The sequence below is a fragment of the Bradysia coprophila genome, chromosome X, assembly GCF_014529535.1.
Source record: "Bradysia coprophila strain Holo2 chromosome X, BU_Bcop_v1, whole genome shotgun sequence".
NCBI lineage: Eukaryota > Metazoa > Arthropoda > Insecta > Diptera > Sciaridae > Bradysia > Bradysia coprophila.
In genome coordinates this window covers 2,689,011-2,713,141 of record NC_050737.1, presented here as the reverse complement: position 1 = coordinate 2,713,141, position 24,131 = coordinate 2,689,011, and the positions used below count along the sequence as shown (strand labels likewise).

General features: G+C 31.9%; 1 protein-coding gene across 3 annotated transcripts in view; it reads right to left on the bottom strand.

The window, feature by feature from the left end:
• Window positions 1-24,131, bottom strand: part of LOC119083084 (cerebellar degeneration-related protein 2-like) — a 57,435-nt gene that overhangs the window by 2,503 nt on the left and 30,801 nt on the right. For 2 of the 3 annotated variants that reach the window (XM_037192715.1, XM_037192719.1), the window contains exons 2-7: window positions 10,531-10,643; window positions 7,226-7,374; window positions 6,889-7,093; window positions 6,564-6,804; window positions 6,232-6,331; window positions 5,986-6,154 (exon numbers count right to left, since the gene is read on the bottom strand). In XM_037192715.1, coding sequence (XP_037048610.1) covers window positions 5,986-6,154; window positions 6,232-6,331; window positions 6,564-6,804; window positions 6,889-7,093; window positions 7,226-7,374; window positions 10,531-10,643 — 977 coding nt within the window. Of the gene's footprint in view, window positions 1-5,985; window positions 6,155-6,231; window positions 6,332-6,563; window positions 6,805-6,888; window positions 7,094-7,225; window positions 7,375-10,530; window positions 10,644-20,903; window positions 21,997-24,131 lie in introns of those variants that run through there. The other variant, XM_037192707.1, reaches the window with a different exon arrangement.

The following is a 24,131-nucleotide window of genomic DNA, read 5'->3' as shown; positions in this document are numbered from 1 at the left end:
TATGTTTGTGGCAGTTTGAGTAGTTCTGAGTAAATTGGTCAAACGACTACAAACATAACTAATTTTAATTTAAAGCTAACACATTCGTGGTCGTTATAATTACGGTCGTTCATTTTTCAAAGAGGATTCTAATGAAAAGATATCATCAAAAATGAAATACGAGACACGCAAATGTAGGCTACAATTTTAGCTAAGCATCGATGCCTCTTAAGTCGAGCTTTAAGTACAGTTTCATGTAATTTAAATCCTAAAATTAAGCAATCTTTTGGCACTCACGTTAAGCGTATTACTCTTACACAATAAAAATTTATTTCAATAAATAATTCCTGTATCGATAGCAACAAGTTATGAAGTTGAAAATTGAACGACTCATACTTCAATCTCCTAACCTTTGACTTGGCATTATGATTCTTAAAAATGTTAAAATGTGTAAATTTAAAAAATAATCTTCGCATTAGCTAATTTAACACTGAGTTCGATATCTGCATTGGTTAACTCTTCAGTTAGTGACATTTCTTTCAAGTTTGTTTTCGTGCTAAATGACCATTTGTAAGAGACACGAAAGTTTTTAGATGTCCCCAGACATTCTGGCCACAGTAAGAACGTTACTTTTGTGGCCTTAAGTGTCTCGAAGGACATATATTTTCTGAAATTTGCTTTTTGTATGTCAGACCAGAAATTATTGACAAAGTTCATTAAGTTACACTAACATGGAATAGTTTCAATGCAAACCAATAATTTTTGTTATATGACCTAATAAATTGTAATAGGTCCTTCAAAACCTCGTGAGGATTCACCTGTATTCTCCTAGTTTAAAATATTTCGATTTAATGTCATACAGTCAATTTTCGTTTACATAAAAAATTTCGAATTCCGAATTTTGATTCATTGACTGCATCTTACGACCAAAATCTTTGGCTGACACGCCATTCTTTGATGTCACTTTCAACTATTGAAATACAACGAATCCTGTATGTTAAAGGAACAACGGTAATGAATGGCAAATAGGTTAATCTTTCAGTTTTGCCATTCATTATGTTCTATTTAAAAATTTTATTAGGTTCTCTAACCCAACATTAGAACAAAAAATCTATGTTCGATCGTTGCGGCCTTTTAAATTAGGTCGTACACTTCTTTCAGATACGGATTCAGCAGCCTTAATTCAACAAAAACACCGATAAGAACGCATTTATAGTCTAAGTGACTTGAGAGACATGGATGCTTACATAGAGTTATAGCTTACATTTGCGAGTATGTATTAGAAATACTTTCGGTGATGTGTCTTTACACGAATCATTATTGAAAAATTAAAGACTGTTGGCAAATCGCTGATTTTTCTCAGAGCAAAGTGATAGGCTTCAAATGGAGGCTTTTCAACGAAGCATCGATTGTTCATAATAATATTCACCATCTACCGAGTTTTTGTTGATTTAAAACTGTCGGCAGCACTGAAAAAAGGAAGTCCTTCCTGCTACTTGTCATTCTGCATAGAGAATTTAACGAAATGCATCATGTGGGTAAGAAGATACGGCCTAATCTGTAAGGCCGGTTGACCTAGTGTTCTGCTCCAGTGCTTAGTGTAAAGATGCCTAGTAGGTTAAATTTCTTATTTTATTCAATTGTCTATTTTGACTTACTCATTTTTATTTATCACAGTTTTATATCTAAGTTTTATCTTAAATTCTATAAGTAATTAGCCATTCTTATTCGATGATTCTCATGAACGAAATTAGTTGTCTTTAGAGTCAATGTTATTTGTCATTCCATCAAATTCTATTTACACATAGAGTCTCTTGTCGATAGCTTTATATACCTTCAAATTCGAAATTTACGACAAGTATACAAGTGTGCTTAACTAAAATGGATTCCTCTCTTTTTGTCATTTTAAATTGTCCACCACACTGACTTTACCTTTGCGTCGATATAAGTCTATGGTTTTCCGTGTCATAGACAAAATCATCAATTTAATGTTGCTTAATAAACGAAGGAAACACGGAAGAGTTGAAATTTTTTTTCAACTAGAGATGAATAATTTGTATCACTAACACCTCTCTGGTATTGGTAGTCGTTTAGTTGTCACAATTCTCTAATTAACTGATAAATATTCCTGACTCAGACTGTTTTTTTTTTTTTTTTGAAGTCTTACATTCATATTATAATTGCGATACATAAACATTGACGCATTGGATTTCAATGAGAACCGTTTAGCTACAGCCAATTTACAAGTCAAATCCATAGAGTTATACTCGACAGGTGGCACAGATGCTAATTCAACTTTTCAATTTTGGATACGGTTAGCAAGACTTATCAGTTCTTGTACTGCTTTACTAATCAAGTTTGCTTACGATTATACAATTCTTGATCCAAAAAAACATGATAATTTCATGCGGTTGGATGTCGTCATAAAAAGTCTCACCTATGCATGTCTCAAGTAGAACTTTTTGGTACCATTTTTTGTAGTGTCATTATTACCAATCAATCGGAGACTTAGGGTTCGTACCACCCTACAATTTTTATCTAAACTATAGAAAACAGGACTCAGAACCATTTTTGTGAAATTATTTCTTCAAATTTCACGAAATTTTCAGAGTCTGTTGACTAATAAAAGAATAAAAAATTTTGAGAAAATATTTGTAGCAAAAGTAGTCTCCCAGGATGAGTGAATATATCACTAAATATTCTAGGCTTTTGTCGTAAAAATTGCAAATTAATGATTATTCGTCTAACCTAAATATCCACCGCATTGCTCACTGCGGAAAAAGAGTTGAAAATCTCACCTATAGCTGGTAATTTTGGCTCTAAGTAATCTACAACAGCTGCCACAGCTGTAGCGCCGCATACGAAAATGCAGCTGTCACAAATAGATTACTTGTAATCAAAATTACCATCGACAGGTGGGATTTTTTTCCCTCAGTGCAGTGAATACTTGTACCCATTCCATGTGAAATATACTTGAAGAATACTTGTTTAGTGTCAGTTTGAATAAATTTTTGATCAAATCAAAGTATTAAATCCGAATTATCGAATCGTTAAGCAAATTGTCTGTGTCATTGTCTAAGTAAATATGTATGTTGTAGCAGTGCGTCTGAAGTAGTGCGTAATAGTTATTTACATAACTATAGGGATAAAAGAGTTGAAATGTGTGTTTTTTGCTTGTACTGAAAATCTTGTTCCATGCTTGTATTAAGCATTATTAAGCACATCTTAGCTAGTTTCATTCGGTTTCTTTTAACTTGTTGAAGTATTCACATTTTGCAAGCATTGTTCCAATATATTTTTCATGAGGCTTGGGTACTCATCTTTAGCGGTATTCAAACGTATAACGACCAATACGATAGATAAAGACCAAAGTAACTTCAAAGTGAGTTAGGAAAACCGTTCATCAATAAATACAAAAAAAGGAAAAAAAAAATAACAGCCACATAGTGAACGTCGTAATGTATAGTATAGTGTTAATAAATAATAAAATATTTCTAAAATATAAAAGTCTATGTACAAACAAGTTAAGTAGAATGTTAAATAAAAATTAAACTTAAAACATTTGTTTAAAAAAAATAAAAAATAAAATAAAAATTATTTTGTAGATAAGATCCTCTACATAAAATTTAGATGATCATATGTTGGACAACTAATCATTCGATAAATAACAATTGCAGGCCACTGCAACATTTTCAACATCCATCGAAAAATCGACATTTTCTTAAATTGAAGCCATAATTCAAGCAATAATGTATCTATTGAAACTGGCAACTCATGCAGATATTTTGCGGTATTTGTATTTGCACAAATCATACATTTTGCCTAAAAATAATCAAATTTGCTTTGTTGCATTATAACTAAGGTTTTTAAACAACTTAAAAAAAAATTGTTAAAAATTTTTATTAACATGTTTCATGTTTGAGTGTATAATAGTGAGTGTACAGTGATAGTTTTGTCAATTTCATTTTTGTTTAATGATGAATTTTGAATTTAGACTTCTTGTTAGAAATATATAGGACAGATTTATAAAAGGTTTTTTAGACAAACACACATCAGCTCAAATCCCATCACATTTGGTTAAATATAATTCTTCGGTGAATTTACACAAATAGCCGAGAGAACAATCAGCTTTTTTTTCAAATCATTTTTTTATTGGATTTCAATGTGCAAAATTAAACAATTCTACAGAAAAATTCTACCACAAAGGAAACATTTGATAAAAATATTTTTTAGTCATTGAACCATTTAGTGCTATAATTGAACACCATTTTCATAAATAAATGCTGTCTCATGATGTCAGTTTTTTTTTTTGAACCGTGGACCGTTTTAATCAAAGGAACTATTTTTTATATTGCTTTGCAATTCAAGTTTAAAAAGACGAATCAATGAAGCTAACGTCGAAGAATCTCACAATAATCGAAAATTGAAAGATCGAAAGAAATAGAAAAGTTTCGACCCAATTGAATGTTCTCACAATTAAATGAATCATGATTCAACTGACAGCCAACGTTCAAATAATAATTATTTACATTTTCGAGGCACACGAAGACTTAATTGTCTAAATGACTTTACATGCTGAGGGGTGTCGAAAGCGCTTGGTCTGTGTTCCACGTGTGTTTGCATATAAAAACATGAAGTATTTTCTTTGAGCTTTGTAATGTGATGCAAGAAATAGGAAAATTGAAGAGTTGAGAGTCTTAAGAGTTATATTTAACGACTCTGCAGGGAGTAGAGCTTTTGAATTATTATTTTTCAGTGAAAGCAGTGTATGCAGTATCAATTAACAATTACAGATGAGTTTTGTGTGTATAAACAATAGTTGATCGCTTTACAAAAAATTATAGTGTTAACAGCCGATGGAACCGATTCAACATAGATCATCGAATGCTTATTTATGAACACATAACAAGAGGACAACGCTCAACTATAAACATTTAATAATACAATATCGCGTCAGGTAACGATAAGCATTTTATCATGATATCCCCTGAAACCCGATGTAACCTGAAACCAAATATGACGGGAAACCAGATATAATCTGGAACCCGACATGACCTGAAACCCGACATGACCTGAAACCCGATATGACCTGAAACACAATATGACATGAAACCTGATGTTAACTAATTGTTTGATCAGGTTGATCAGAAAAGAAATTTTTATCTACATTCGCAATGGACAGGCTTAAACACCTGAAACGTCAGGTACAAGTGGCTTTCCTTATAAGATCATAAACTTTTTAACGAGGCTCAGATTTAAGAGGAATGTCAGTCTCTATGGCTTTTTCCTGCTCCTGCCCAAGGCTCTTGGGCTAGGGGAGTCCCTAATGCATATCATTTCATTTCAGCCAAGTAGTAAGATATCGATTTATTCTAACTGTGCGATCATAATTAGTTCGGGTTTCTTCTGTCGAGGTGAAGTTATATACAAATTCGACGCTTCATCCCGAGGTTCTTTTATTTACCGGGATCAAAGACTTACATTTTTGTCGTGTACAAAATTCGATGACATTTATAATTACTAAACTCTAAGGAGAAGAAGAAAATTCGTTTTCATCTGCGAAATATCTGTGGTTGTCGTTGGAATTCGCATGCCAATCAATTTATTTTGTCTTTCAAAGTATTGCTAATAAAATGCTTTTAATCTTAGGGATCTCTTTGAATACACATACACCAAAATGTATTAATGGCTTGTGCGGAATACTATTACTAATTCGCCTGGTGCGGTATGAAATGGTTATTATTTTATTGCGTTAAATTATGCAATTTTACGATATGAATAAAGTTGCTTGCATTTATCGTAGGATTTCAAAATAAATTCGTTTTCATTAAACGACAAGGTCTGATCAAAAGAGATTCTGTAAGCAACATTTATTCCACACAATTACACATCGAAGCCACTAAAACACCACCAACACCTTGTGTTTAACAAATAAAAAAAAAACTCAAACAAATACGAAAACCAGAACAAAGTATTGTGAGGATATGAAAAGAAGTACAAGCTTACCGGAAATGAAAGCGCATTGTGATATGTTTTCGGTCCCATTTCGTTGCTCATTAAACTCTGATTATCACCGTCTTCGGTTCCAGCAATCGAGAAATTGTCATCACCCAGTTTGTTATCCATATCGTCATCGTTAGCATTTCGGAGGCATCGTATGCACATTTTACCACGGCTGCAACAAGCAAAAAAAAATGTGAAAAAAATGTACAAGCGAAATGGATATCAGGACAATGAATCCTTTGAACTTACCGCACTTCGTCCAAAATAGATAACTCATCATGCATCGATTTGATTTCTTCTTGGGTTGCTGCTTCGGCCAGTCGACTTTGGAGCTCGTTGTTTTCTTGAACTACATTGAGAAAGAAAGTTTTTATTGAGACTCTGCATATTCAACGATAATTGACAGTTGTTAAATTGACTAGAAGTTGGAACAGGGTTTCAGGTCAACATATTCTCCTCCTGACCCAGTGTGACGACATCGACATGTAATGTACACTTTACCACCCGATAATTGTTTATGAAAATGGATCTATTCTAATGAATGCCGGCAAAAATCAACGTTAAAGATGAATATTACTCACTGATTACATGCAATTGCTCCTCCAATTCGGTAACACGTTGTTGCTCGTTAAGGTATTGTCTCTTTTTTCCTTCCAACTCATCTAAAACCCTTAAGAACTCTTCGTTTTCGTTTTGGCTTTCGTTGAATTTCTGAGTTCCATCGATTTCGTCGGAACGTTGTTCAATCATCGACGAACTGGTTACATTCGGACTATGTGCATTTCGGAAAATACTTTCTTGATCTGATTGGTTCAGCAAAGGCTGGAATTTGAAAGACGATACGCAATAGAGCGATTCTTTGACTCGGATGATTTCAGCTTAATTGGAAAATGTTTTTCGACTTACGTTATATGAGCTAACGTCGCATGGAAGTGATGTATTCAGTTTTGGTTTTAGCAGTTCTGTTCTCTTAATTTCATCTTGTTTGTTTTGCTCCTCGATAATTTTATCATTGCGCCGCTTTTCGCTCCTGAATTGCTTCGATAATTCCTCGATTTGGCGATTTAATTCTTCACAACGGGACTCTGCTGTTTCTGCGTTCGTTGTTAAGCTAAAGAAGAAAACATTGAGGGGACATTTGAGATAATTTGCGCAAATTCTGTCCTAATAATAACTACCTAGAGGGTCAATCATTCCAATATTAAACTCATAATAAGAAAATAGAAGGTGGAAATACACTTACGTCTTGTTTTCCCTTTTTAAAGATGAATTTTCAGTTGTTAGCCGATGAACAGTCCTTTCCAATTCAAGAATACTCAGCTCGAGATTTTCGTAGCATCCCAATCGGGACTCATTTACTTCACGGAGAGCGACGTTGTGTTTGTTGAGATACTAAACCGAAAAAAATAAAAGAAAGGACTGATTACTCGCGCATAGTAACAAGCATCCCAATTTATAAATATATTCCGTATTGAGAGCAATTTAACTTTTAAACAAATTTTGTTGTCTTAAATGGATACATGTGTGAACATACTCATTGTACGTTTTATTGGAAACTTCAAATTTTCCATTAATCAAGAAACAAAAGCTACATTGCGCTGCATTCCCTTAAAAGACAGTCGATAACGATGACAAAAATAAACGACAAGCACTGGTTTTAGTGTGGGTATATGCAACAAAATACGCGTTAAAAGAAATTAAGTAGAAGATTTCGCATCTCTTGATAGTTAGTTCGAAAGAAGTAACAGATCCAATAATAACACTAAATCCGATAGTGTATGGTCAGTACATTGGATGTTATCACTGATGCAACAACTACAGGCGATACCTCATAAAATAAGTATTTAAAATGAGTAAACTAACTTTGTAACTGTGTTGATTTTATAAGTCGTAACCAGAAGACGGTTCGAATATATACCACGGTTACATACACCATGAATTATGATCGATTATATCGTTAATTCGATGGATGACTTTTACAGTTTACAGCGAATAGTTAAAGTAAAAATTGTAGGTTCCTATTCAAAACTTAATAATAAGCCATTTTAATGGAAGTTATAGCTCATATATCCATTAAAAACCGTTATGTTAAGTTATGGGATTTAAGGGTATTGTACAACGTACATGAAGGCGGTACAGGCTCCGTCTTTAATTATTTAATGATTAAAGAGATCGATTAAATCGACATAGGTTCATGCACGGCCTTAATGATCGGAAATTTGTGTGTTTGTTGGCTCAATGCGAATTGCGTGAAGCTGGAGACCGGATGGAAGTGTATATCTACTTGGATGATTTGGTCTTTCCTACAGAAATATTGATATTTGAATAGTATGAATCGAAGCTTATTCCAGAGATTTCTGTATTCTACTATATGTACGCCCGATAAAGAAATGACCTGCCTTTTAGTGAGGTGTAAGCATACCTAACATCAACGAACGTTAAGTCGATTTATCTTGAAAAACATTCATGCATCACCAATCCCATACAGATGTGCAGATGTTAATTTAAAATGTACAAAGAATTGAGAGAAAGAGCGGTCAAGTGTTACTGATACAGAGGCTAATACAGGTGAGGCTAGGGAAGTGATTCTTGGATTTTTAGAAGGTTTATAGTGAAAACTTTAGAGAATCTCGGGAGTGAACAGACAACCATTTGGTAATAAATTATTAAGTGAAATATACTTGATGTCGAGATGACCAAACTTTATCGATAATATCTATATTGAGCACAAAAGACATGAAATCAATTTTTCTACCACAGAAAATATACAGACAACATTTTGCAAACAATTACGTACTTGACTAATTGGTTCTCTTGTATAAAAGATTAAAAAAAAAAACTTCGTAAAATCTACCATATGGACACAGAAGACTGTAGAAAACAGAATTCTTGATCTTATGATCAACGAAAAGAGTTCATATGAAAGCGACACCTGGCCACCTTTATTATTATTTGTGTACAAATTGTTGATTATCATCACCGAAACGAACTTTTATTTAAGAGTTAAAATGCGTAACAAAACAAAATGTATACAAAGTGCACTGCACTTTACCGAAAAATGTAAAACGCGCTACATAATATTACCGCCGTTGATTTAGAATTTCTTCAAAAAGAATTTGGTTTTTTTTTTGAAAAAGTTTTGTTAATTTTTACGGATGTTATTCAATTTTATTTACCGAAACAATCATGCAGAACAAAATTGAATTATGGATTATTTGTGGCTATGATGGTGTGCATTAAAGGGGTATGGTACCATTTCTATCATAGTCTCAAACATCAGATATATACAAATATTTAATTGACTACACATAGCATGGGATAAGATAAATGAGAAGGAAAAAAAACTAACATTTCTGATCATTTTGTCTGTACTCTGTTGTTTTCATCGTACGTATTTTGTTGAATTGTACAATGATACATAAAAAAGCAGTCAAGGTGAATGAACGTTTATAAAAGTAAATCAGTTGTTTAACTTAGAGCAATTTAATCTCTTACCGAGCATTACGGTGCTTCCAAGACGTAAGAATTTCAATTATTTAGTAGTGAGGTTACAATGCACTTAAATTGAAAAAGAAACAGTAGAAAGGGGTCTTTAACAAAGTGCTTGGCTTGTCCAAATACTGTACATGCACAAACGATGATATTCATAAAATTTCACATGAAACAATGAAACTCAACTGAACCTAAAACTCTAAAAATTAAAATTTCTTTCAAAGTCACTCATTTCTTCTCATATAATTAACTGAGGTATTTCTTGATTCTAATTCGGAGACAAATTAAATTAGAGCCTATGCTAAAACAGATGTCATGTCCGGTGCCAAGTGTAGCATGAGGTGAGCCTGGAGTCGAACTCGTTAGAAAAAACCCTTTTAATATAAGTTAGTAACAACATTTTATCTAACGGCTGCCGGAATATCCAGCGAGTTAGTTGCACTGGGTATTTTCAAAAAATATTTAATAGAAGAAAAAACCCACAAATTTTTCTTCAAGTTAAACTGCGGTGAATCAAACTATTAACTCTATCGCACACATGAATGATTTTCACAAACTTTTCATAGATGAACGAACAAACATCTCTGTTTGTGATGATGTGTAACTTTTAGGAAATTTTTTTCTCTTTCATTATAATGTACAAATACAAAACATCCATTTGTACAGTGTGTGTTCAGCTTGAAGATCAGAATTTCGGTTGATTTGAATTTCACCCAAAGTGTTCCATTACAACAGTAATGTATTGTAGGTGCTTCAAGATTCAAACAGAAATGAATCTGTATGCTGAAGCGTTCATTTATTTGATGTCTCTTTTTTCTGTAACGTTTTTTCTTTTATTTAACTTGTCACTCAAGTTGTCAGTTGGGAAGATTGCATAATTACTGAAAGGTTCATTCATATCACAAAACTGGTTTTCATTCAGTTTGTATATCTACGACTGATAATATAATTTGTGATCAAAGACCCATGAAACAGTCGAATGCATACACCAAACCATTTGGCTATTTACTGAACCAACATATAATTAAAATGCGAAAAAAATTATGTCAAACGAACCTCGATTTCTAGCAAATGATCGTCTATTAGTAATTGCTGCTGTTTCACCGTCCCCTCAAGCTCCTTATTCCGTTCCAAAAGTGTCTTTCCAAGTTCCGCGGCAAGTTGAAGATCTGCAACAACAAAAATTTGGATTAAGATAAATTACGAGTCGACAGATTAAAAATGAACTTTAAATTTGCATAATCAACGAAATAATGAAAGGTGTCGGCAACATTTCTGTACGTATTTACAAAGAAGATTGAATCGGCAATGTTAGGCGAAAAATAATTTTTGATCAATCATCATGTTTCAATGTGAAAATTACTTTCGTTTAATGAATAAACAAAAACACTTTCAATTTTTGTTAATTATTTTAAGTGATTATTTCTTTACTTTTAAATCAGCGAGAGGTATGCAAGTTGTTTTGTGTGTGTGATGTAATCGACGATTTATAATGGAATTTAGTAATGCAAACGTTTTATTCTCAATTCAATTAATTTTTTTCATCGATGCTGTAATGTTGTTCTTTTTATAAGGGTATGAGATAAGTTGAACGAAACAAAAACCAGTGTATCTGAACCAATGAATATCAAAATCTGAGAAGTTAGAAGAATAGAATTTTTTGATTTGTCGTTCCTACTTTATGTAAAAAATAACAATGGGAGCTATGCAATAGTCTAAGATATAACTGAATAATGTACAAATTGTTGAATACTATCAATATACAAGCAAGTCTACAAATAAGGGGCAGTTCAATTACTACTACCCGAATTACAGTATAAACAGCACTCCTAGTGAATCAATTGAACCTTCCTTAAAAGACAAAATAAAGTGAAGAAGCACTTGAAGAAAAAACGAAGGTTTGCCTGCAACGATTGTATCAAAATATTGTTCCTAATAAATTTAAGCTTAAAACGCTTCAGTTGGGGACTGGGTACCGAATGTCTTACATTCAGACTGCACACTGATACCAAACTCATTCTACTTGTTGAACATTGTATCGATCGATTTCGTATATAACTGGAATGAAAATCATTCGAAAACAATCGTAGCTGAATAATACCGATCTTATACGTCACGAATGAACTAAATTGATACTAAGATAGAGGATTAGCGAGGGCGTTGAAGAAGTTTAATTATTATCGAAGAATTAAAAGAGCCTGGTTTTCGTTTGCAACGCATGTAGCACGTAAATGACAACATTTACTGATTTGTAACTTTCATTGCCTTCAAAATTTATGTTAATTATTTCGCATCAAAACAATTAATTCACAATAATTGTTAAAAGTGCAAAAAAAGAACTTAATTTTTGCTGGCAATTACCAATTTGTAAATTTTCGAATTTTGTAAATACCATAAATTAATAAAAGAAAATTAAATTGTTCAGAGTCTGTGGTATAAAGGAGCTTCCATTGATTCGCTCCAATAATTCTGAAGTTAATTTTTTTTTTTTTTTTTAAATAAATCTCTACGAAAAGACGCATAATAACAATAAATATTTCAATAAAATTAATATGTTTACGATAATACACAGCCATTGGATTCGTATAGATAGGTTGGCCAATTTTAATATTTGTGTAATTTTGATTTAATGTTTCCATAAAAATATGTCTTTGGCCCAGATTCATTCTGAACGTTTATGAGATGTAAACAAACCTTTAAAACAAAACAGAAAAAAAACCTCACATCTTGTGATTGACGAGAATAAGTTGTCCAGTTATAGTTAGTCGTTTTATCGAGTTCTCATCTGAGATGCAAGAGAACAAAAGAACAAATTTTCAAAATTCAATATGCCACTTATGTAGCAATTTCTATTCCGTGTAAAGAAACTGTTATTTCACCATAACCAAATATGTGTGGTATTCTACCATATAACCTTATGTTCGGAAATGTATTACAAAATTATTTACGCGACCGCCCAATTTTATTCTTAGTGACAATATAACGTCGTTTTCGTATTTATCGATCTGTAAAAATTCAAACTTAATAATTTACGGTTTTTATCAAGAATTCAACTCACACATGAGTTGAATAGAAATAAGGCGTTGAGTGGTCTTTTTTCTCTCTAATATCGGACATGAAGCTGATATTTCAAAAAATTCATCACTTTTATGGATTCAGTGTTTCAGTCAATCATTCGCCATTTTTAACCACAATTTAACCGATTTTCAAATACAATGTTAACAGAGAAAAATTGTTTGTTTATGAGATTGAACTCATCACTCTTACTGTGAGTGAATTTGTAGATTATGTTGAGGTTTTGCAAGCACCCTCTTAACAATCACCTATGCCTTTAGCAATACACAGGACGGCTTCAAACGTTTCAACGAATGACGAAAGACGCATGTAAAAAATTAGTCACAACAGAAGAGAAATTATGATTTGTTTCCAGTGCAGATACTATTTTTACAATTTTTAACTCTTTGGCCGGTTTTAGAGGAAGGTCTCAACTGTTTTCTCGGTGATTATTGTGTTGCATTTCGAAAGAGCTCTGGCGATAGTGTGACGATAAGTGCTCTTATAGCCAATGATGTGTAACGTTATTCACGTTAAGTTTGAAGAATAACAAAAACTCAGTTGCAAATATGTCGAGATTCTAGTTTACGTTTCAGCGATACACGAATTTCTTGTTGTCATAAAATCAAAGAAGTATCAAAGGCTAAAGTGTAAATTGTTGAACAAACGGTCGGTTGTGTGTACATGTATAGAGAGCCTTTGCAAATAAAACTCAACCGATTACATCAAATTTTTGTTGAATTTTGCATAATACACTTTATACGGTCATTGACTGTAGGAGGTATCGTGCAAACGCAAACTTATAATCGCAAAACTAAATAATACATAAAATGCGTTATTGTGATATGGTCACATGTATAAAAACAAGCAATTTTGCAATGTATAGCATACAGTGGCCGATTAAAATGATGAAATAACATCACAATTTTTAAGACTTATTATAGTTAAACGGTATGTTAATCGTTGAATCAAAAAGAGAGAAAAAAAAATGCTACACGACTGGATCTTAACCAGCAATTGAATCTCCAATTGAATGCAAAAAAAGAAAAATGAAATTAAAAAGTTTTTCATATCTATTATCGGAAGGATGATTTAATGGTACATATTTAGCGTGTTAAGTACGAAAAATATGCTCAATATTTTTAAATGAAAGTTTGCATGTTGGCTCTTTTTTTACTTCTTCTTTTTTTGCAAAATTGAATTCGTTTTTAAAAAGTGAATTAAAAATATTTTTTTTATATTTAGATTTTCTGTCTGCTTCACATTAAATTATGTTGAGGTGAGGTGTACATAACAATAAACAACTTTTTTTTTTCGTATTTTAATTTCTTAATGAAATGTGCGAATTCTGATATGTTTGTTTTCTTTCAAAACTTTTTATCGTTAATTGTTTCACTTTATTACAAACGACCATGAAAATGTGTGCAACTTAAAGTGTTAAATGGAGCTATTGCATGGTAAAGAATCGCTTTGAGGATTTGTGTGAAGTGATTTCTTTAAATGTACTCATGCTGTTGGACAACTCTTCCCTACTAGCTATTCACTGTTTATGGTTCTCAAGACTTATTGGTATGGGCACCGCAAAAAATCTAAGAAAGAAATTTGAGTTTGCCTAAGTTTATTGCAACAGTTGTTGCGATTTGGTATAAATCCGGCAATGAACTTGATGTCTGAAACCAAAAACGTTTAATCTACAAGATTTTTGCTGGAAATGCTAAATTGTACTAGAAGCAAAATTTACATTGACGATTAGGTCACCTAAAGAATAAAAGCGAATGTAATGCGTTTTTTTTGTAGCCCCCATTGCTATATGTCAACTATTTTTATATGAGTACAATGACGGAAAATGAGACTATTGTGTCATATGTATGAGAATTATTTATATTTCATTTATGAAAATGACTTGATTGTTTCGTAGACAATATTTAAGCAAACCATAAACAGATGAGGGTATAACGTTTGTTAATTGCTCTGAAAACACTACTTTGAAGTTATTTACCTCAAAACAAAACAAAAATTGACGTGACTTGCGATTGTGGTGCTCGGACTAAATTAAATTAAATTTCTAACGTAAAAATAAGAATTTGGTTCCATGGAACAGAAATTTAAATAATTTACTGCAACTTTCCAAAAATTTACCGAGATTTACTGAAAATTCACTCAATTCACCGAAAATCCAGTTTAGTAAATTTTCCTGTAAATTTTGATAATTTTAGATAAATTTTGGCAAAATTCAGTAAATTCGATAAATAATAAGTCATGTCTTGAAGATACGTCTATAAAGCTGGTCATGGTTTAGATGTTAATTCGACACCATATCAGGTCAATCAGGTCTAATTCAACGAGATTTTCTAATATTGAAGTTCAAACAACTCACTTTGACATTGGCCTAACATAATATATCCGAATAAAAATATTAAATTATTTGTTTAACAATAACAATGCGAAATATGAAATGCATAACGAATCTTAAAATTATAATTATTTATTGTTCGAGTTCGGTTCGAAATGGGCATGGAAAAGATTTATTTAAATTCAATCTCAAATCATAACAATCAAATGTAATTGCACGTATTTCATGTATATATGTGCATTGTATATAGATTTTTCCTTTACCCATAAATTAAACGAATAAATCGATTAGTATGTATTTATTGACATGCTCCTATTTTATTTGTTTTCATTTTTCAATTTCTAAATTATTTATAAAAATCTATCAATATCCGAAAAGAAACTTAAATTAAAAAAAAAGAATAAATTTCACTGCATTACAATTCGTGGATCTTCATTTCCTCCTAAGGAGGTACATTAGTCGTGACAGATCTGATGAAGGAGAAAATTGAATGGGCATTGCAAATTTGTATGCAGAAATTAGAAATTCACTTGATTTATCGTCGTTATTTTTAAGATCTAGTAAGGTCACATTCACTCTGAAAATATATTAAAGAATCAGAGCAATAGTAGCCATGTTCACGAGCAGTTAAAAAATAGTAGATTTACACGTCAAAGGGCCTAAATCGCAGACTAGTCAAAACAAATAATATCCAAAAAATTGCGTGTTATATTGTAAATCGTTGACATGTAAAATACGTACTTACTTGGAAATTGTTATTTTGACTAGCATATCATGGCCCTTTTACCTCGACTCGGTGCTAAAAATTTCCCACTAGTCAAAGCAACAAATTTCCAATCAAGTACGTAATCTACTCTTATTCGTAAAAGAAACTTGAGTTAAAGTTTCGCTGCTGTGGATAAAATTTCACTTTTCCTCACGTTTTTGAGTAAAAACCACTGTATCATTTCAGAATGCATATAATAGGATATGTGATGGAAATGGTGCTTCTTGTTGGAAATTTGTTGGTCGGAGCAAAGGGAACAAGAAGAAAATTCTAGTAATCTCGGATATTTTATGTTTATATGAGTGAAATTTATGAAGAAGACTTATCCCGAAAAACTCATTCATTAAATGGTGTTGTCGTTGCGACATATTGTAGAAAATAGCTGCATTATACGTTGAAAAAACAACTGATTTTTGAACCCAATAGATAAAGGTCGGCACATTTAGAGAGGAAAAATAACTTTTCCACAATCGAAAAGTAACGCGTCTGTTATTATTATTGTATAACTGAATTTAAATAAGAAACAAGCACCAACGTTATTGTGCATCTTCATGTTATCATAACAATTTGCAGCGTAATAAGTCTGAAGTTGAGATCGCCATTGTCATGATTAATTTTAATTAATTAAATTTAATACGATGAGAAAAAGAATGTGCGAAATGAATGTCATTCTATATTCTGATGTGAGTGTGTTTTTTCCGTGTATGGTTCCAAGGGCAATTTGCAAGTTTCTGAATTCGCCCAATTATTTACAATTTTATTTTTACATTCAAGAAATCGTAATTTCCTTTAATTTTATGGGAATTTTAATCATTCCGTATCACGTCAATTCTTTTAATGTATCATAGAAATTGACGAAAACGATTTTTTTTAAAGGAAAAAACAATTTTCACCGTAATTTCAAGAAATTTTTAGATTTTATATTTTAAATAAAAAGTAAATAAAAAGAATTTGTAATTTATAAACATTCAACGTTTCAAACCTATAAACTCTCTTTTAATTTTATTTTTAATAATAAAATAAAGTAATTTTTTCGTTTCAAACAATGTTATAGTTAAGTGAGATTTGAAAGCAAGTAGAATTATCATTTTGGTGATCCAACTTTAATAACGATCAAACATTTTTATAGTTCTCAATCACGATTTCTGGTTTAGACAATTTTTTTTCTTCATAGAAAATTAAATTATTAAATTATTAAAAGAAATTTAAACGTACCGAACATGAGAGAAAATGTGTTTCGTTGCAATATTACGATAAGGTTTTCAGATTGTTAATCGTGCCGATCGATAATTTCATTTAATTTTTTCTTCATTCGAAATCATCTGAATTTTAATCTAACAATTTTTATTGCGGTTTTAATTTAAGATGAGGTGCACTTTGTTTGACCAATATAAGCAAACAAGGACAATATTGAATTTGGGTGGATATTTAGTAGTTAGTCCCCCTCTTTGACGGAGCGACGGTAGTTGTAGTTAGTTGGCGAATAAGAAGCATGTCCTTTCGGCAGAGTCTACTATTATTGGCAATTCATTACTGACAAAAATACTGAAATCGCATAAATTATTGAAAAAATACCGAAATTACTGACAAAAGTTCCAATAATACACTGACAAAAAACAGTTGAAAATCTTACCTGCAGCAGGTTACTTTGTCTCCAGGTAATCTAGAATAGCTGATACAGTTGTATTTTTTGTATGAGGCGCTACAGCTGTGGTAGCTATTCTAGATTACCTGGAGAGTTACCTGCTGCAGGTAAGATTTCCAACTTTTTTGTCAGTGTAGGCCCTGATAACGGATCATTCATAAATTACGAAACGCTTTCTCAGTGCTGTCATCAAAATAAAATCCTGTGAATATGTGAAATAAAAACTAGAGCCGCGTATTTCTTGAGTTATTTAAGATTTAAGTTTGATGGCAGCACTGAAAAGCGTTACAAAATTTATGAATGATCCCTAAGACGTAGCACGTCGATAGATGTATCAGGGCTGATGGATGTCAGCATCGCTATGAGCGTCTGCAGAGAACAAACATGGCACTGCTCCAGTTCTATGCTGTAAGGGTGAACTTGGATGACTAATAGCTACTGAATGTCAGACGAGCTGCGAGCTGAACAGGTCGGCAATTATTATTCTTAAAAATAAGACATGGCCCCCGATTTGAGTGGCAAATTATGAGTCTGAGAGTTACAAATATCTAGACCAAATATTTGTACAGAACAAAAAAAAATTTGATTCAAACAAATTGAGCCGCTTTTCATGCAAACAAGTTTCATTTTTGTTTCTAAAGAAAATTAATATTCAATTGAAAAATTCAATAAATCAACTAAATATTGAAATTCTTTTTTTTTGTAAGCAAATATTATAGGTAGTTATTTTTCACACCTTTCGATCTACATAAAGAATTACACAAGACAAAAGTGGTATAATAAGTTGTTATATTTCAATTGAAATATTTGGAATTCAATACGGAGCATAAATCATTCAACTCGTGTTTTTTCTTTCTAGATTCTATAACCCGATAAAATATGCAATGTAATGTACATACTTCATTTCATTTCATGCAATTATTTTCAATGAACGCCACCAGGTATTATATTGTATTTAATAGAAACCTGTACAAATGTGTCTCTCTTTGCTGGAATTATAATTCGGTTGCACATTTGGAGTAGACAGACATATATATATATGTACAAAGTTACATGGTTGTGGTACTCGGTGGAATAAAGTATGTTGTGTTTTTAGTTGACAGATGTTTTATGTAGAAAATAACTTTTTTAAAGCCAGAAAAACGACTTTTAATAAATAAATTCTTTTCTTCAATATTTGAATAAGGAATGGATAAATATTGAAACCAAGTACAATAAATGAATATGAATGTGCCATGCCAAACGAATGGAATGAGTGAAGTCTCTGTTTTAACATTAGTCAAAGACGGAGATTATGTGCATTTATCATTACTGTAAGGAATGAAAAGATGACGCTTGCGACCCAAATTTATTAAAAGTCGATTGAAACTCAGCTTAATTTATGTATGTGGAATAAGACGTGCAGTGTGAATAAAAAGATTCAACCTTTCCAGAATTTCCAATTATTCAAAATTGGTTTTCCTTCGGCGAAATTTAAATTTTACATCAATGATGTTTGGAAACTAAGAGAAAAATTGAGTTTTGTCTTAAACTATGCTATGTCGAAATAGATAATGTCATGATGCTTATTAAACTACAATAGGGAAGTCGTTTAACAGGTAAGTAAGCTGCAACGAATGAAGTACTAAACTATGGAAAAATCTGACGCCTCCACAACAGGAAAACAATACACTTCGCCAATATTTATTGGGAACCGCATCATCTGCTATCTACAGTAATGACAAAAATGATGAGCTTTGACAAGTATTTTCTTATTATAGCAACGAAAGAAGTAACAGATTTAATCATCATATGATGACACGTTTGTCGTTTAAAAAGTTAAGCGATAACATATCACCAAATGAGTTCGAATCGAACTATGTCCGAGCGTCAGCACTCGTAATATTTGTAATATTAATATTGAGACAAATTACAAATTGAAAAAGAACAAAACTACTTCCTCAGGGTTTACATATTTTAATCTCGATTTCAATCAGTTATCTAACTTTTTATCTAAATTTATCGTTTTCATTTACGAAATAATTTGACACTGAATATCGTATCTTGAACGCACGTCTCTATTTTGTACTCGAATTTCACCGTTCGCGTTGAAACCAATAGAAAATGAAGACAAACTTTCTGATGGTGTATGTGGGTGTAGCAATTGATTGATTCATTTAAGTAATTTTGACAAGCGTGAAGGGATTGTAAAAGGAGCATACGGCAAGGAAAGACTATATTGGAATAAACTATTATTATAGCATAAGAAGGTAGAAGCAACGTCTTCATTCTTCACGAGGTCAAATAATTACCTCTGACGAATTTGTTAATCTTGTTGAGTCTTAGAGTACTCTAGAGAAATTACTCTAGAGACCCACAGTTCTCGTGAAGCCATACCTATCTAGGAATTACTCTTGACGAGTGGCAAATCTTTGTCTGCAACCGTACATAGACAGACACCCCCACCGTTTCACCGTTTCCATAAAATAGCTAGTGCTAATTCATCATCAAAACTTATAAAATCGCTTCATCACTAAACAGAAAATCTGGGAAATCAGTGATCAAACAGATCATGGAACGTCTTTCATTTATGAAAATCTCACGTGTAAAAGTTCAAATTGAAATTATTTTCGAGTTTAATTTTAAGTGTCGAACAAAACTACCTACCTATAATGCCCATGTAATTTAAAAAAGGTATTTACTTAAAGCACATTTCATTGACTCGATATTAGGAAGGAAAAAAAGAGTTTTACTCGGCATTACGTAGTCGATAAAGTAAATACCAATTATCCGCGATTTATTTGCTTTAACGTTGGTAAATTGATGTTGAGGAATAACTAACATAATAATACGAAAGACAGGTTTTGTGAATGCATTTTTAACGTAGGTTAAAATACTTAGCATCAGAGTTTTACATTGAATGATGACGGCGACGTAGAATCGGTCGGTATATATACATGAATTCATAAAAATTATAAACCATCTACATCCATATGCATAGTCAGATAAGTTTATAATATTTACCATTGGGTTATGGTTAGATGTGTGCTTTTTTCTTCGGTTCGAAAAAAAACATAATTTATCAAGAAGATGATTTAGATCAATTTGCTGCGAACGAAACCATCTTTCCAAAAATACAAAAGTTGAAAGAAAAAAACATTTGAAGTTCAATGAACACAGCAGAAAATAGATTCAAATTGCGTTGTTCTTTTATAATTTAAAAGAAAAATATTTTCGAAGTCAATCATTCCCGCGTCAACCTACCTAGTCATAAACGAAAGGCTACAAAACACTACATCAGGAATATTATTTTTGTATTTTCACATTGCCAATTATTGAGTAATTATAACAGTCACAAATGTCAACACCGAGTTCTTTTCCTGATTACGGCAAACGTATACATTGTATATATATATATTTCAACTAATGAGCTTTGCTCATTTCATCTACCTACTTGTAAAACAACAAAAATATTTTTTTATTGATAAAAAAAAATTAATTACAGTAGGCTTTATAGAAAGCGAATAATTGGGTGTGTTGAAGTTGATATTCGAAATGATTTTAAAAGAAATAAATAAATAAAAAAAAGAAACCAATAAATTAATAAAAACAAATGGAAAATATATGTTAACCTTCAGGGCCTCTTAAGCATTCCAATTCGATGGTATAGTCCCAACAATCGAGACTGTTCAATCGGGATATGGGTGCTGGTGTCAAATCCGTTTCCCAGATGTCTTCATCATCTTTGGAGGATGATGATGATAGCGATGTTTCTGGTGATAGTGACGACGAGCTCATTTTTAAGCGCCTTTTATCGATTGTATTACGGTGATTCATTAAAAAATTTAATTTTTTTTCGTTTTTTTTAAATAAATAAATTGATATGATGTTCAAGATGAATTAGCAAAAATTATCTTATCAACTCAGCTGGTTATGGTTATCACTAATTTTATGAATTTTTATAGACACAGTTTCGATAAGCTATCACTTGGCTTCTTTAAAGTTTTTGATAAATCCATTGGAAACCGATTGTAACTGCATTTCTTATAATATGCAAATCAGTAACAAATGAAAAAAAATGTAACCAATCAAATTCACACCATTCGAGTGAACAATTTATGAAAAAAACGAAGACAAAAAAAAAACAATTCAACAGCTCTAACACTAATATGTTAACGACTTTTCACTCTATGCACTTAATAAACCTTTTGGTGCGCGGCAACAAAAATCAAACCGATGAAGAAAAAAATGATGGCTGGAAGTGAGCAAACAATTGAACCATGACAACTAATGTTCTGCTATACAAATCTCTATTTTTCACCAATTAAATTATATTTCAATGAAGATGTCCAAAAACTTTTTGTGAAATTAAAATCGACTTCAAATTGTAAATAACAAGAATGCCGCGTGAAACTCGCGTTAATTCCAAATATTTATTATGAGAATTTCGGCGCCTATTTGGAGTAAAAATTTTTGAAAATTTTATGTTTCTAATTGTTCATACTCTATGATGACCTAAAAGTCATCACTGATTGTTTAACTGATATTAACTAAGAAATTGTTATCTATTGACACTAGAATAATTTGCATCTTTTGATCATTAAAAAAACTCTATTTTTCCATTTAGATCATAACAAAACATTTAACCAAGATGCTCAACATTTATATGTGCAACAAAATAACAAAACGGCACCAACCGATACACATTCACTGAAGATCGAAGCACGACTGATTCAACTTTAAAAGTTATTGCCTTCACGTTTGGATCGCTTGTAAATGAATATAGTTAATAACATTTGTGGTGAACGTGCAAATACAAATGTAAAGATAACCGGCATATCTGCGATATTAACCGAATTCTGTTTGGTTACCTGTTCGGTTTTCATTCGGGTTTCCACATGATCGTGATGGTAAAATGTTAATGAAACAGGTGAGTGAATTAGTGAATCGAATAATATTGTATTGGTGTCTGCATTTTCTGTGGCAGTACGGAATTGTATGGTATGGCAGTAATGTTGGTAGAATTATAATTCGCTTTTTAAATCTAAAAGAAATTTTGGGATTTAATTATAATCGTTGATTGTATTCTGATCGAAATAAGTACGCGAAAATGTTTTTTTTTTGACGATGGAAGACTAGTATCTTAAGTCATTTTACATAGAGCGGTTATTGGCTTTTCCATTATGATTGGCTCTTCTTTGTGGGGGTAAGTGCTTTTACCTCCCACGAGAAAATTATAGAGGATTTAGCATACTGCCGTATGCCAATTTTGTGTTAATTTTGAAGAGCTTTCGAGTTTTTTAAGCCTTTTGAGAATTTCACTGAAATATTGGAACTTTCGATTGAATACACTTTCGGATATATTTTATTGATCAAAAATTAGAGATTAACGTTGACCCACAGAACTTTTCTCGGTTGGATGCTGGCCGATTCTTAAAATCGACTAATTTTTACTAGCAGAACCTTCTGAAAATCGAATTTCTACTCATAACTCCGCTCAGTTCACGCGTTCTAACTACACCTAAACTTCGAGTTAATTGACAAAAATAATCTGGTATCGAGTTAATATGGCTGGTTGATAAAAATCAAAAAACATCTCGATCCTTCCTGTTGTGATTCTGCTACCTACTACAAAAAAAATTAATCAATAAATAATTGACAGTGGATAATGGTAACAATCATCATGATACGAAACCTATACGGTAGTAATTTTGACTTTGTCACAACGATACTATGGTTTTTGCGAATGGAAACGTAATTTTTGCTTTGCATTCACCGGATGTCAGTAATTGAATGATGGATTTTATGAATGAAAAAGCGAAATTTATCTTAAGACACAGCATAGAATATTATGTATTATTAAAGACATTCCGATTGAGTTGTATATCACATTACATTTTTTTCGCTGTTGTTATTTTTTCCATCAAATCGTAAATAATAATTTTTTTCTTTGCGATTTCATGAGTATTTTCGCAAAGTCATATATTTTTACAAGAGCAAAATATGAAGAAAAAAATTAATCATTTGTCGGTCAGTTTACATAACTTAAAATATTTATCGTGGTCGATGGTTCGTTTTCTTTTCCAACTCATGAAGTTCGAAACGTTTTGAAGGATTATTTTGAGAAACAGCCAGCAAAAATCAGACTTATTTTTGTTATGTCTATAATACAACTGAAACTAATCTAAGATATGGGCTCAAGGAGTATTTCTGGCGAATGGTAATACTGCAGTATTTACACTGACAAAAAAGAGTTGAAAATCTCGCCTGTTGCACGTAATTTTGTCTCTAGGTAATCTATGTTATCTGCAACAGATGTATTTTTGTGTGTCTACAGTTGTGACAGCTATTTTAGAGGTTACCTGAATTCCTGGAGACAAAGTTACCTGTAACAGGTAAGATTTTCAACTCTCTTTTTTGTAAGGTAATTGCATTGCCATTTAAAGTTAATCTAAAAATTGAAGTTCTTCTTCAAGAAAAACCATGGGCCTTGCGCCGCTGTCGAAAGTTATTACTGAAGATAAAGACATCCTACCTGTTGTCAGGGAGCCAAACTCTATTGAGAAACAGTCTAACTGATCTGGACCTGATTTGGAAACAGGTTTTTCAGTGGATTGGACATGTATTACTAGGGCTCCTTTCTTTATATTGTTATGTAGCAATCAATGTAAAAATACCTAACGCTGAGATGTCTATGAAGCAAATTTAATAGGAATTAACGAGGAAGGTGAATGTTTAAAGTAAACCTTTATTCCTTTTTACAAATTCGAGTATTTCGACTTTTGACCTCTGTTTATTTTCATTTGGTCTTCTACCCAGTCATCACAGAACGGAATCATCAACGATACAAACCAAAAACA